Source organism: Phocoena sinus, chromosome 7, assembly GCF_008692025.1.
Source record: "Phocoena sinus isolate mPhoSin1 chromosome 7, mPhoSin1.pri, whole genome shotgun sequence".
NCBI classification, from domain to species: Eukaryota; Metazoa; Chordata; class Mammalia; order Artiodactyla; family Phocoenidae; genus Phocoena; species Phocoena sinus.
The window spans coordinates 8,445,082-8,461,068 of NC_045769.1; the positions used below are offsets into that span (position 1 = coordinate 8,445,082).

At 48.0% G+C, this 15,987-nt stretch overlaps 1 protein-coding gene across 10 annotated transcripts in view; it reads right to left on the reverse strand.

Annotated features, from left to right (window-relative positions):
- The window catches only part of ARMC9 (armadillo repeat containing 9), a 138,594-nt gene extending 124,872 nt beyond the window's left edge, over window positions 1-13,722 (reverse strand). For 4 of the 10 annotated variants that reach the window (XM_032637403.1, XM_032637404.1, XM_032637401.1 and 1 more), the window contains exons 1-4: window positions 13,570-13,720; window positions 5,630-5,717; window positions 3,934-4,059; window positions 637-807 (exon numbers count right to left, since the gene is read on the reverse strand). In XM_032637403.1, coding sequence (XP_032493294.1) covers window positions 637-807; window positions 3,934-4,059; window positions 5,630-5,680 — 348 coding nt within the window. In that variant the 5' untranslated portion in view covers window positions 5,681-5,717; window positions 13,570-13,720. Of the gene's footprint in view, window positions 1-636; window positions 808-3,933; window positions 4,060-5,629; window positions 5,718-13,569 lie in introns of all 10 variants that reach the window. The other 6 variants (XM_032637400.1, XM_032637402.1, XM_032637399.1 and 3 more) reach the window with 3 other exon arrangements.
- Between the last annotated feature and the right edge of the window lie 2,265 nt (window positions 13,723-15,987).

The window sequence follows — 15,987 nt, forward strand, 5'->3', positions numbered from 1 at the left end:
TACCACAATGTGCTGTAAAGCTGCTCCTCTACCACTGAGCCTTCCTGTGGCCCCCTGACATTTGATAAGTTAGCACAGGTCCTGGGGGCAGTAGCCAAGGCGTGGAGGAGCCACGAAACAAATGTGCGTGGTCCGATGTCAGCCTGGCCTGCTCCCCTTCTGTCATTCTCTCCGTGCCCCAAGGTTCACCTGCAGAGAAGTTTGCAGCTTCTCCCCTCTCCCCTTCGCAGCTCCAGTCCCACACCTGCAGGAAAAGACTGCAGAAGCTAAATTCAACTTAGCACTCATGAACTTTCACAGATGGGCATACCATTTTTCCACTGTTTAAGCTTAAATTTATCTTCTAATATATGGTCGAAAATGTGGTCTAAACACGTATTTTCTTAGACATACGTGTCGAGGTATTCAGGAAAATGATGTAGCTTTCATTACAGAAGTGATTAACTTTCCATGCAAATTAGAAAATAAACTGCTGGGAATGAGATAGAAAATCATTCATCAGGATGTAAGACACCTACTCCTTAGAAGCAATATGATAAAATGGCCACAAAACTAAATTAATCCTCATTTGCAAAACATAACACATTCTCCTTTAACACACCATTTGGACCAACCCACGCCATAAGGTGAACCTACAGGTCTCCCTGTGGAGTGTTTCAGAAGATAGATGGCAAAATGGATGTGTAGGTAGAATTCCAACTTCTGGGCGAGGGAGTCGCCAGCCCGGATGGAACTGGGAATGTGCCCCTCCCACAAATCGAAGAACACCTTCTGGTCTCCACTGTCAAACGCAGCAAGGAGGTCCTTCTGTGGAGAAGACATCAGAGTGAAGCCTGGTCATAGGGGTGCCCCTTCTCTCAACACCCCGAATCCTCACACCCTCCCACTACCTTGGATACCGGTATACTCCATCGTTTCAGTGTGAGCAAAATTAAGTCTCCTTTTCAGAGGTAAGGGATAGGAAAATAGAGACCCAGAGGGCTTCAAACTGCCTAGGCTGAGATTCCTACAGACCGACCCTGGATTTCCACTGCTCTGCAACATCAAATCTGAGCATTCTAAAGAACAGACACAACATTTAAGGTCTCTGAGATGGAAGGAATCAGGCATAGGCCAAAGATTGAGCCCAGAGACTCATAGGCAAGTGAATACACTGAGGTCGCCCTTTGGACTTGCTGACCCACTGCACGCAACTGATGAGAACAGGCCAGACCCAGAGCCCAGCCAGACCTCAGTGGAACAACCTCATACCTATGGCAAGTTGCTGACACCACAACTGCCAAGTCCCTGAGCACCTGGGAGCTCAGCCACACGGAACAGTCGATCCCAGGCCTGGGAGGTGGGTGCTGTCACGTGCCCGCTGTTGCTAGAAGCATGTCTGGTGGAGAGGGCAGTGTGGGAAGCAACCATAGAGCCCAACACATGCAGGTAGTGACTGCCCGGGCCCTCCCGTTCCAGGAACAAGGAAGCCTGGGCTGGAGATGGAGGAGGGCGCACAGGCCCGGCACCAACCCGACCTCAGAGCTGTGCCAGTCTGACTATGTGGGGCAGAGACAGCTTCCCGACTCGCCATGCAATAGCTGAAACAGAATTCTGGAGAAAGGTGGTGGCAGTTCCCATGTCACCTGTCTCACAGGAAAAATGACAACTGGTCCATCACAAACAGCTGCTGCGTAATTTTGCAGATTTAGGTATAAGGCAGAATCACAAGGACTTCCTGCGACTCATATTGTCTTCCTTTTTGTATCAAATGCCCAAGATCCTCAGACCTACATTTTGTGCTCAGCTGCAAAAGCTTTTCTTGGAGTGCATTTTCTATAGAATCACCAGTTCCCCAACCCATCGCCACCACTATTTACCACCATTATTTGGTCATTGTTCTTTTATACTTTTTTTAATGGTTTTACATTTTTTCTGTAAAACCGTCTTTTTTTTTTAAGGTTACACATTCTATTTGTTTATAATCAAACTTTTTAACATTATAAAATAGAAATGTACAGAGAACAATGTTACATTGTTTGGTCATCCTTAAGCCAAAGACATTCACTGATAAGGAATCTTCCACTGTGAATCTTACAAAAATGTTCTCTACCTCACGTGACCGAGAACAACTGTCTCTGAATATTATCTTAGTCTGGAAGGGATTGGCATACATTTGAAAGAAACTCAGAATGTTTCAAAATAAGCCCTACAGTGAAATTCTACCTCTTCAAAACTGGCCTCTTTCTGTCTCTCAGCCCTGGAAACAGCGAAGGACAGCTGGTCAGCAATTGCAGGCAGGGCGGGTAGCAAAGTAAAGCAGAGGCAGCTAAGCACCGCCACCGCTGGAAGAGCCTGGGGGAACCTGGCCAGAGGCTCCCCTTTTCTTGTCACTGACTGATGCAAAGGTGGAGGGGAGCCTCCCAAGGGTGTGCTGCTGGGGCCCGGCCCCGCCCCAGGCTCACCTCAGCTGAGCTCTGAGCGAACCCCGCGAGCCACTCTGGGGAGGACTGTCCTGCGAGAGGTCCAGTGACTGTGTGAATGAGGTGACCGCAGACTCTCGTGCGTATTTTAAAGCTTGAAGTCAAGGTACTTTCTTAACATGGCTTGGCAAAGGAAGTCTATGCGTCCAATGGCCCATCTACACTTTATTCTAAACTCTACCTTTGTAGACCTGGGACTACAAACCTTGGCTGTGCCATTATACTCCCAATTTATGAATCATATTCTGTACCTGGAATGGTCCCTGCCTTTAAAGTAATATCTACATATAGAGCAATCCAGTGTTACAACTCATAGGGTCACAAAAGATTAACTTCTCAGATATAAACAATGATCACAGCCAGCATTATGAAGATCAGGAAATTTACATACCGCCAATAATCACCTATAAACACACACACACACACACACACACACACACACACATTCTTACACAACTGTGCTTAGGGAAACTCTCCCTTTGCTGAGTGCCAACTTCACAAATGTCCCTAAGTCACCGCTCCAGGTATTATTGTTTGGGAAATCTGTAATGGCAGGACACAGCTGTTTATTGAATGAGCAGAAAAGACAGGCTTCTCACTATCAGAAAGTTTCAAGGTCTTTCAAGTTAAGTACAGCCTCTGTTTCCATGTCTAATAATGACTAGATTCTTGTTTCACATTCTGAAAAGTTTGCTCCAGGGTTGGGAGCTATCATCAGGCTGCCCGATGCATCACTGACAGAAGAAGTGGTGGCAGCTCAGAATCCAGGTGCGTGAGGACTGGAGGGGCACTGGGTCGGGGGAACAAATAAAATAATAAAATCACGCAAAGCTGAAATACGCTGCCCCAGGAAACGGTATGTTCTCTTGTCACTGGATGTATTCACGGTGAATCAATCACTTACCTAGAATGTTACAGATGGGGTGGAGCATCAAATAATGGTTGAAATGAGGACTTTTAAGATCCTGTCTAACCCTGAGAGTTGAGGACCACGTAATACCTGCCCTTTGCAGCCCACTGCCACAGGCTCACCGCTGCCCAGGCCTTGCTTTGGAAGGATGCTGCCTTGCATATGGCTCTCGCTCCCTGCCCGCTCCGACCTCCCCGAACTAGAAGGCAAGCACCATGAGGGCAGAGATTTCGCTTTGCTTTGTTCATTGCTGTGTCTCCAGTACCTGGAATTCATAACCTAAAACTCCTCAGAATGGGGACCACATTAGTCTTAGTTTCTAAGCATCGCACGGTTTCTTCTTGCCAAGAAATGTATGTGAAAGATCTTATGTTGCCACCCGTTTCCTAGGATACAGAGATTTGAAAATGACATTACTCATTTATCCGTAAACATCTGCACAGTCTAAGAGTCACTGTGCCCAGGTCCCCAGAAATATTCCAACATTCTCTAATGGCAGCATTTCTTACAAATCTGGAGCATCTTGATTACCTACGGAAATCAAGAAAAGTAAAATGTTACCTGGATTATCGATGATTTGGAGTCCCTTAAAGAGCCACATGCTGACTTGGATAACGGTTTTCCTTTTATTTTGCATTCTTTTGAAAATGTTTTCAAGGTGTCTTCAAATTCGGCAAAATCTAAATACTATTTAAAAAAGCGCATAAATGTATATATATTTCTCTGTTTTAACATCAACAAAGTAACCATCTTTGATGTAATTGTACCAGCTCAATATTATCACAAAATTTATAATGGGGTTAATGAACTGTCATCTTTGGGAGAAGTAATTTGGGATCCAGCTTAGAATTTACTTACTGATATGCACACTAAAAAACTAGAAAGACAGTATCATAGAAAACATTTATTTACAGAAAATAAATTTGTTTTTGGAAGGAAAATGTGAGCTGCATTATAATTTACGTTTTAATTTTGGCCCCGTCGCACGGCTTGCGGGATCTTAGTTCCCCAACCAGGGATCGAACCCATGCCCTCGGCAGTGAAAGTGCAGAGTCTTAACCACTGGGCCACCAGGGAATTCCCTTATTATAATTATTAATAGAAAATAAGATGATATGTGCAGCAGCCTGAAAAAGGCAAAAGTGATCAAAGGACCTGATGGCTTTGGGTCTAAGTAGGTCTCTGGGAATTTGTTACTTGAAACAGAGGGATTAGAGGTAATGCTTGCCCCTAAGAACAAAAGGTAAGTCATTAAAAGATGGGCAAAGTCACCAGCCACCTTCAAGCACTAATGATCCCCGCCCACCTGTCCTGAAACGCCCCCTGCCTTGTGTTAGTGACATGCATTACTTCTACTGCTGCTCTCCACACTTCTCTGCCCTTCTTAACAGTTTGTGTCAGTCGTAACTTTCTGTTTCCACCTCCTCTAACTGTGGCTATTTCTCCAGGCCCTATCCACAATCCTCTGCTGTGACAGCTTTGAAAATTTATTCACGATCACACCAAATTCCAAAGCTGCATTCCCAGGGTGGATGCCGTATCCCTGCTCCACGGCCATGTCTCTCAACGCCTAATGGACAGTTCAACCACACAGTAAAACAGTAGCAACCATTTCTTTAGCACCAACTCGATGCCAGCCCCTGCTAAAGGCAGTAGAGAATACCAAAAAGCATACGGTGTGGGTCTTATCCTTCAAAAGCTTTCAGCGTAGGACACCTAAATGTCCATTAATAGGCAACAAGTTACATGATGATGCGGCCACTCAGTGAAATGCTCTGCGGCGTTCAGAAGTGTGAGGCAGATCACAGGGAGAGGGTCACACTGTGCTACTGCTGACAGGTGAAAGGCCAGCTGCAGAACAATGCGTGTGGTATCACCATATTTTGTAAAACAAACTACAGTCGCGCGAATACATTTTGAATACTCATAGAAAAATGTCTGGAAAGGTAATATACTAAGCCATTAACAGTGGTCACTGCAGGAGGGCAATTCACTGTTTATGCTTCTATACTGTTTGAATCTGTTACCATGAGCATGTGCTGTCTTTATAACTTTCTTTAAAGGAATTCTAAAAAGCAGCTTTACAATTTCAGTTTAGTTATGAAAGCAAAATATAAATACATGGAAAATTATAAAAAGGAAAACAGATAACTGTAATGTAATGATAGAAACATTACAAGGCATTACAGAATTTCCTGCATTGTAAAATACAAGTTTTCAAGATCTTTTTCTGTGACCCGTGTTTTGTAAAACATACCTCTTTCACTAGTCCAAGTAATTCTGATTCATGAGCCAGAATGTCCCCCATATTGAACCGTTACTGTTAATTCTCACAGCAAAAATCTCTACAAGGCAAAAACAAGAGACAAAGGCTATCATTCCAACTGTCTGTAAAATAACAAAAAGATAGTTGTAGTGGGCAGAATAATGGCCCCCATGTCCTAATCCCCAGAACCTGTGAAAATATTAGGTTGCATAGAACGGGTGGATTAAGGCTACAGATGGAATTAAGGTTGCTGATCAGCTGACCTTAAAATAGGGAGAGTAGCCTGGATTATCTGGGGGACCCAATATAATCACAGGGGTACTCATCAGGGAAAGAGGGAAGCAGGAAGGTTGGCATCAGAGTGACACAGTGGGAGAAAGACTCAACCCGCTGTTGCTGGCCTTGAAGATGGAGGAAGGGCTGGGAGCCAAGGAATGCGGGCGGCTTCTAGAACCTGCGAAAGGTAATCAACTGATTCTCCTCTGGAGCATCCAGAGAGGAACAAGCCCTGCCAACACCTTGAGTTTAGTCCAGTGAGACCCATTTCAGCCTTCTGACCTCCAGAACTGTAAGACGATAAATCTGTGTTGTTTTAAGCCACTACATTTATGGTAATTTATTACAGTAGCCCTAGGAAATACAGTGGCTAAAGTCAAAAGTAATTCTCTCTTCTATGACAACTACTTAAAATGAACGTGATCAAGGACTGGAGGGTGGTATAAATGAGACAGTCAAGGATTGCTGGTGGGAGGGAGGAAGATTATTTTTCTTGAGTTTTCTAACGTGCTATGACATGGTATGTGTAATTCAAACAGTCAAAAGTATAAAGTGTATTTAGAACAAAATAGAGTGTAATGATAAAGTCAATTCATTTACTTTAAGAAAGGATATGCACTAGAATTAGTCTCATGGAAAAAACACAGAGTCACTAATCCCTCGCTCTGCTTCCAAGTAAAAAACATTAAACCCAGAAATAGAGTCACAGATGTAGAAAACAAACTTATGGTTACCAGGAGGGAAAGTGGGGGGACGGATAAACTGGAAGATTGGGATTGATATATACACAATACTATATGTAAAATAGATAACTAATAAGGATCTACTGAATAGCACAGGGAACTCTACTCAATACTCTGTAATGACTTATATGGGAAAAGAATCTAAAAAAAGAGTGGATACATGCATATGTATAACTCATTCACTTTGCTGTACGCCTGAAACTAACACAACACTGTAAATCAACTATACTCCAATAAAAAAATACAAAATAAAAAGTTTCTAAAAAATGCAAAAAAAAAATTAAACAGTCACAAAAAGATATCAGGTACTACTTAAAAGAAATCTTTTTTTTTTTTTTTTTTTGCGGTACACGGGCCTCTCACTGTTGCGGCCTCTCCCGTTGCGAAGTACAGGCTCCGGACGCGCAGGCTCAGCGGCCATGGCACGCGGGATCCTCCCGGACTGGGGCACGAACTCGTGTACCCTGCCTCGGCAGGCGGATTCTCAACCACTGCGCCACCAGGGAAGCCCCAAAAGAAACCTTTAATGTCACCCGAAGTCCATAGTCATTCAGCCTTACGCTACCGGAAGAGGTGGTGGTGTGCATTTACACAACTGTTAACACAAGGTTCATACACCAGAGAATTTATTAGGTCAGTTTTTAAAAAATTAAGTGCAAGAATGTCCAACATCTTTTATATTTTCAAAACACTTAAATAAATAAAACATCATGAAATTTTTTAAAGTAAGTCTTTCTTCTCTTCCTGCCACCCCTCCCCAAGGTGTACCCAAAGCAGCCATTCCCTGGACCCCATTCCCAGTCTCCTCCCCGCGGCTGGTTGCCCATAACCTCAGAGGAATTACAAAGCCTGGGCTCTAATGCTAACTCTGCTAGTCACTGGCACCTGATCTGGGGCACATCACTGGAACCTGTTTCTATCTGTAAAATAAAATGGAGAATTTATCAGATCTCTTCTAGTTCTAAGAATGCATGATTTGGGACTTCCCTGGGGGTCCAGTGGTTAAGACTCCACGCTCCCAATGCAGGGGGTCCAGGTTCGATCCCTGGTCAGGGAACAAGATCCCACATGCATGCTGCAACTAAGAGACTAAGAGTTCACGTGCCACAACTAAGGAGCCCTTGAGCCACAACTAAGAGCCAGTAAAACCAAATAAATAAATAAATATTAAAAAAAAAAAAGAATGCGTGATTCTGTAACCTTACATTTTTCTGCCCATAACAGTACATTCAGTTTGAAATATTTGAACACAAGTCCGGAAGACGAAATTTAGAAATCTCCCCCTTTTCATTCTCTCTGTCTCCCCGTCACTGTCTCGTGCCTTTGTCTGTCCCGAGGTCCCTCCACACCACCTCCCATCACCTCCCTCTCCACCTCACTCCAATGTCTAAGCTACAACAAGGGATCTTTCCCCTCCTGTTTTCGACCCTCCCGTGGTTCCACCTCTAGATGAAGGCCAGGCTCCTTCGGTCCAACTCTCATCTCAAAGTCTACACCACTTGGCCTCCAACACTCTTCCTTTTGCTCCATAGGCTTGAGCCACATGGGCCACCGTGCGGTTCCAGCGCACACCCGCTGGACCCGCCCTGCACATGCCTGCCCTCCCTGAGGGCTCTGCTTTCACTGCCCCCTCTGCCTCGTGGCCCCTCCTCCAGGCATCCACGTCCCACTCAGGTCTCTGCTTCAAAGTCACCCCTTCAGAGCCTTGCCCTGACCACCCTCCCTTAGGAGCCAGCCCTCGGTCACTTCCTACCCTTTCTGCTGCTTTACGTTTCTCAGCAGCACTAAGCACCCCCTGACAGGAACATCCTTCCATTAACATATCTGCTCACTGTCGCTCCCACCCCGGGGTACAGATTCCACGAGGAAGACACGCGTTCACTTGGCATCCCCAGTGACTGGACCAGTGCCTGGCACACTGTGGGTGCTCAAAATTACTTATTGAGTGAATGGAAAGAATTTCAGATATGAAGAAAATATGGCAAGGAAGGAGACAGAGCACGGAGGAGAGGGGTCTGGGGACATTTTAGAAAGGGTGGTCTGGGGACTTCCCTGGTGGTTCAGTGGTAAAGAATCTGCCTAACAATGCAGGGGAGGTGGGCTCAATCCCTGGTCAGAGAAGATCCCACATGCTGCAGAGCAACTAAGCCCATGCGCCACAACTGCCGAGCCTGCGCTCTAGAGCCAGCGAGCCACAACTACTGAGCCCGTGAGCCACAATTACTGAACCCGCGAACCACAACTACTGAGCCCGCGAGCCACAACTACTGAGCCCGCGTGCCACAACTACTGAGCCCGCGTGCCACAACTACTGAGCCCGCGTGCCACAACTACTGAAGCCCACGTGCTGCAACTACTGAAGACCGTGTGCCTAGAGCCCATGCTCCACAACAAGAGACGGCACCGCAATGAGAAGCCCGCGCACTGCAACAAGGAGTAGCGCCTGCTCACCGCGACTAGAGAAAGCCCGTGCGCAGCAACACATGCAGCAACGAAGCCCCAATGCAGCCAAAAAAGAAAAAGAAAAAAAAAAGAAAGGGTGGTCAGAGGAGGCCTCTCTGGGAACAGGAGTGGTGAGCAGAGCTGTGAGAGAGCAGGCACTTCCCAGACCTGCGCAGATGGATTTGCAAGTGCTAAGGCTGCGGGTGCTGGGGTAGGGGCGCCCCTAGGGCAGAAGAGTAGGCAGGCTGTGGAGGCAACGAGGTGCCAGGGCCCAGTCCAGTAGGACTCGTGTAGGGGACCGGTCGGGCCGTTAGCCGGGCACAACGGGAGGCCGGGAGGGGGCTGACCCAACCTGGCTCACGTCTTGTAAGGAGCGCCATGTCTGCCAGGCCAAGAAGAGACTGCAGGGCCCCATGAGAGGAAACGGGCGATAAGGGCAGTTCGGACGAGCGGTAGGAACCGTGTGAAGTGTTCTGGTTCCAGGTGTAAAGGCAGAGGTGGCCGGCTGCTGCTGGGCTGGATGTAGCATGTGCGGCGACAAGGTGAAGGGCAACACCTGGGGCCTGCGCAGTTGGGTGAAGAGTAAGCCACTCGCTGATCTGGGGAAACTGGGGAGGGACGGTCTGAGAGCTAAATCAAGAGTTCTGTTCCGGCCCGAAATCTGAGATGCAGAGCAGACATTCAAGTGGGGGCGCTGAGAAGGCTGCTGGAGTGAAGGCAGCAGCGGGAGCCGCGGAGGAGCGTCCGGAAGTCGTCCGCGCAAAGATGGCGGTGAGGCAGATGAGCGCGGTGACTGATGTGACCCCCGCCCCGGGCAGAAAGTGCAGCTGGAGAGGAGGACAGGCCCAGGCTGAGCCCTGGGACCCTCGGTACTGCGGGGTCAACGAGACGGCGGACTAAGCAAGAACAGAGACTTGCTGGGAGACACGACCAGGACACTGTGACACTGGGAGCCCAGTGAAGGTGCTTCCCACGTCAACTGCACCTGCGCGTGGTCAAGGGAGATGAGGACAGGAGAACTAATCCCTGGATTTGGCAAAGTGGAGTTTGGCTGTGACCTTGATAAGAGCAGTGAGGACATGTGCCTGACTGGAAAGGGTTAAAGAGAGAAAGGGAAGTAAGGAAGGAGAGACAAAAAGGACAGGAGAGATGGCAAGGCAGCTGGAAAGAGATGGGAGGGTTTTTTTTTTTAAGAAGGAAGATGTTGTAAGCAGCGTGTTTGTACGTTGATAGGAGTGACCCAGTTAGAGAAGGAAAAGTGGATGAGGCAGGAGAGAGAGGAGATGGTTAAGGAAGCAATGTCCTTGATGCGGCCAGTGTCCAATGAGGGCCGGGCCTCACACAGGCATGGGGACAGGACATCTCCTGACACAGAGGGATGGCAGAGGATATGGGTAGTGACCAAAGAAATGGGCAGATTTAGTGATTAGAAGCAAAACAAGAAACAAGGTCATCAGCTGAGAGCAAGAAGCAAGTTGGTAGTTTGAAAAGAAGGGAAGGTGGGAACAAAATCAACTATGGAAACACAGCAGGATTTCCAGTATTGAGAGTCTGCTTAAGATACATGGACTCGAGGGACTTCCTTGGTGGTCCAGTAGTTAAGAATCTGCCTTCCAATGCAGCGGACATGGGTTTGATCCCTGGTCGGGGAACTAAGATCCGACATGCTGTGGGGCAGGGGTCCCCAACCCCCGGGCCTCAAACCGGTACCAGTCCGTGTCCTGTTAGGAATCGGGCTGCACAGCAACAGGTGAGCGGCAGGCAAGTGAGCGAAGCTTCATCTGCTGTTTCCCACCGCTCCCCATCGCGTGCATTACCGCCTGAACCATCCCCCACCCCGTCCATGGAAAAACTGTCTTCCACGGACCTGGTCCCTGGTGCCAAAAAGGTTGGGGACCTGCCGTGGGACAACTAAGCCCGCGCTCTGCAGCTACTGAGCCTGCGCACTCTGGAGCCCGCACGCCACAACTAGAGAGTGCGTGCGCCGCAACTACTGAGCCCGCGCGCTCTGGAGCCTGCACGCCACAGCGAAGGACCCCCCTCACCCATGCCGCAACAAAGCTCCTGTGTGCCGCAACTAAGACCCGACACAGCCAAATAGATAAATAATATTAAAAAAAAAAAAAGATACATGGACTTGAATCCCAAACAGAACCAGTCTGCACCATTTTGCACTTTTCTCCAGCCACTTTCAGCTGTCTGAGTTAGGTTAACAGGGTGAGGCTTTTGCAGGAGAGGGGAAAGAGAAAACAAGCATAACAGCGATGGCGCATTGAAGTTAAGCTACGTTAAAGATGGGGGGAGGGAAGGTGCATAAGGGGGTTGTAAGGCAGTGAAAAAGTAATGGGGTCAAAGACCTACTTCAGAGGCACATCAAAGTGAGCTTGAAAGATAGAATGTGGTGCTCAGAGAGCAGGATGAATAGTTCAAATCAAGATTTTGAAGGTGGTGCAGTAATAAAAAGCTCATGACCGCAGAAGTAGGCAAATGAGGAGGATGGAGGAAAAAGATGCCTATAAGTAAGGAGGATGAAGAAACTTCCAGGATTCTGAAACCCCTCAAAATGAAGCAGAGGAGGTGGAGACGTAGACGGTGAGCCAGGCGCTGCAGTCTTCAAGGAAACAACGGTGGTAAAGCCCACGGCATGGACTTCAAAGGTGGGGGGGTAGCGGGTGATGGGGAAGTAGCAATGAGGAGCAAGCAGGACCCCCTGCCTGCCAGTTACACAAGGTGTGAGGAGAAAGACACCTCTGTGTCTGTCTGAGGACCACCCACCTCTCCAGCCTTCCTCTGGACCAACCACCACCCCCTGTCCCTGTTCCTGTCCTGGCTCCATTCTTACTTCCCCACGTGAGGCCCCAGTAATACTGAACTCCCGGCCATTCCTCCTTACAAAATGCTCTTTCATGATTCTGAGCCCTTGGATGTGCTCTTCTTCACCTCGTGGGCAAACTTGACACATCATACCGAGTCAGGGCTTGACCTCCTTTACGAAGTCTTCCAGGAACCCCTCTCCTTCCTTCCCCATCAAGGCAATGCTCTCTCCTCTGGGGTACCTCTATATCCTACATTCACTTCTACTGTTATACTTATTACCCTATTTTAAAAGGCAGGCAGCTGTATTTAAATTTTGTATCTCTAGAACCTAGCAGAGTGCCTGGTAGGCACCCAAGACATGTGATAAATAAACGAAGCCCAAGCAGATGGAAAAGCATTTTGAAGGCCCTGGAACAAGAAAACTTTGTTGTTTTGAGAACTCAAGCTCCTTCCTACCTCAGGGCCTTTGCACATATTGTTCTCTCTGCCAGCAACGCTCTTCCCCTTTCTTTTTTCACCTGGCTAAGCCCTGTGCTTATAAACATCACTTCGTCAGAGAAGTTCTTCGTGACCATCTTTTGAATGAGATTCTGCTATGATCATCTGTCAGTGAATGTGAGCCATCATTGGGTATTCTATTACTCTGACGTTCTTAAAAACTACAGAATTTTCTGTACACTTTTATATCATAATAAGTTCACTTATTGAGGGCTTATTGTATGCCATGCAAAACGCTTCGCATTTAATTTTCACAATAAACCTGAATGATGAATATGATTTATATTCTCCTTTTACAGATGAGGCAGCTGAGGCTCAGGGACGTTAAGGTGCTCCCAATAACTCAACTAGTGAGTAACAAAGTGGGAATTTAAATCCAGACTGATATTAACCACTACACAGTATTACCCCAAAGTTTGGACCACCTCAATCAGAATCACCTGGGATGCTTGTGAAATGAAAATTCCTAGCATCACTCTGAACTTACTGAACACAATGCTCAGAAACTGTTTCACACAATCTCTCCCGATGACTTTTATGCACGTTCAGGTTTGAGAACCACGGCTTTACTTTATGCAAAAACTAGAGAAAACTTCTTCAATCACTCTTGAGGACTGCAGTGGCAGCTTCTGATTTCTATATAATAGGGATTTAGGGCCTACGAGCTGGTTGAAAAAGGGGAAGATTATGGGATTTGTCTGGAAGACGAATCTGAATAGGAAGCATCCTGGTTTTGCTTAGATTGGATGAAGTCTGGACTCAACCTGGGTGCCTGGGGAGAGCGGTTAGCTGATGGGAGATAATGGAAGGGATGGATCTAAAAGCCCCAGGCCACCCTCTCGTGCCGCCACTCCCCAGCTGGACGACATGGAGCCCCCTTCACGCTTGGCTCACTGAAGCAAAGATCAGGGACTACTTGTGGGAAGCAGCTGGGCCTGTACTCGGGATATCCAGGCAGCCGCCTCGGGCCCACAGAGTCCAGGACAGCAGTCCAAAAGTGGGGTCATCCGGCAGCGGCTGCTGAGTTGGCGCGTCGGGGTTTTCCTCTGGGGAGATGGCTCAGCAGAGCCTCGGCCCTCTGGCCCATCACCACTCCTCCCCGCCCGGGGACGGCGGGCTCGGGGGTGGCCCGGCCGCGTCGGGGGACGAGCTTACCTGCTGCTCTGACGCGGGCACACGCGCCTACCCTGCCCGGTCGCCCCTTGTCCAGCCGTCGCCCCAGCAACCGCCGCCGCCTGCCTGGCACCACGTGGAGCAGCGCAGCCAATCACCGGACGCGACCTACGCGGAGCATCCTGGGACAAACGGCGGAGCCTAGCGGGCTAAGTCTCCGGGCTTCCAGGCGGCGGAAGTGAAGTCGCGGCTCGCAGTTCCTAGTCCGCTGCGGGTTGCAAGATGCTGGGCGGCGTCACCCGTCCTCCTCTCCACAACTTCTCATTGGTTCTTTTCCACAAATATTGCGCCTGGGGCTTCCCTGGTGGCGCAGTGCTTGAGAGTCCGCCTGCCGATGCAGGGGACACGGGTTCGTGCCCCGGTCCGGGAAGATCCCCCATGCCGTGGAGCGGCTGGGCCCGGGAGCCATGGCCGCTGAGCCTCCGCGTCCGGAGCCTGTGCTCCGCAACGGGAGAGGCTACAACAGTGAGAGGCCCGCGTACCGCAAAAGAAAAAATAAAAATTGCGCCTGGCGTTGTGCCTGGCTCTAGGGATGAGCCCGACCAGGCTGGAAACAAAACCATCAAGAGATTACAGTGTGGTGTGCGCGGAAAAAGATAGGCGTCGTTATTCCCATTTTACAGGAGCGACCCAGGGTCAATTTAGAACCAACAAGGTAGCCCAAGATCTGCCTTAAAGCTCCAGGCACCAGGGTTCCACCGCACTGTAGCAGTTTCCAGGGATTTTAGAGAAACTTTTTTTTCCCCACGTGAAATGTGGGTCTTTAAAAGTGAAACAGGAGCATAAATCATCCCTGTCCTTGCGTGTGGTACCTTTGAACTGAAGTTCACCAGCACTGAAAGAGCACCTGCGAGTCGCCCGACTCTGGGCTGGAGGCTGAGTTGGCTAGAGATGGAGAAAATCTCTCCCCACCCGGCATTGAGGATCAGATCTCCATGTTTACATCTCCATGCTTCCAAGAAGGTGGAGACCACCAAGGCCAGAGACAGGGAAGAGGGCATGGAGAAGGTAGATATGCTTGCCTTTGAAGAAGCCCTAAGATGGTCTGTGGCCACCTCCCCAGGACCCAGGCCTGCCAGTGCTCTTTTGAGATCTGAGAGTGTTTTCAAAGAAAGGTTGTATTTAGCAGGAAGAGACACACTGTCCAGGTAATATGAATTGAAAATAAACCTCGCTGTTCATAATGATAAAAGTTCACATCTATTGTCAACTCACTGTGTGCCAGGGATTGCCAGACAAAATACAGGACAACCAATTAAGTTTTAATTTCAGATAAGTTTTTAGTTAAGTATATCCCAAATATTGCCTTATTTTATTGTGCATATAGGACATTATAGTTCCTGTATTTTTATTTGATAAATATGACAACCCTATGAGTGCCCACTTGTATGTAATCCTCACACCACATCTATGAGTTGGGTAATATTTTCAGGGGTTTACAGATTAACGATGTTGTACCTTACCTGAGCCCTCTGCTCCTGGGAAACAGTGATGGTTAAGAAATCCCCCCACCCTTTTGTGTTCTGGGAAGGGGCTTACCAAAAAGAACTACCCTTCCTCTTGTGACTTAGATAAGGCTCATCATCCACTCTTCTTCGTGACTCCTGTAAGATTCATGGATGATGCCCTTGTTTACCTGTGACAAGGCCAAACATAGACCTTTCCCCTTTTGCTTGAACCTGCTCACCAGGCCAGACACAGACCTTCCAAATTCCTGTTCTTTGTCTCGTGGTTGATTAACTGAGATAAGAACCGTTTGTGCCCCCCCTGAAACTAGTTAGATACAGAGATAAGCATGTCCTGTTCAGCTAATTGACTGAGATTTCCCCTGATGGCAAAATCAACCCAACTGTAAATCATCCTACTTGTAACCTGTCTAGCCCTCCCTCTATGAGTCCAGGGTAAAACCACCCTGTGGAGACACTCTGATGTCTGACCTGGTTTGCTCTACCTATTGAAATAGCCTGAATAAAATCAACCTGCTTGTCCAGGTTTTGTCTTTGACAAGATGAATAACACAAAGAGCTTAAGAAATTCCTCCAAATTCACATAGCTAGGGAGTGGTAGAACCAGAACTGAACACAAGACCTTGTGCCTTTGAACCCTAGGCTCTTAACTACAATAAAAACCACTCCAGGGAATTCCCTGGTGGTCCAGTGGTTAGGAATCTGCCCTTCCACTGCAGGGGACACGGGTTTCAATCCCTGGTCAGGGAACTAAGATCCCGCGTGCTGCGCAACACTGCCAAAGAAAAAGACAAACAAACCACTCCTGCTTTACTTTCTCTTACAAGTGCATTTGCCTCACGATCAGGATTGGTCACTTACAAGTGCATTTGCCTGATGAGCAGGATTTGCCCAGCATCCCATCCCATGACCACAGGGATGGGCATTACAGCCC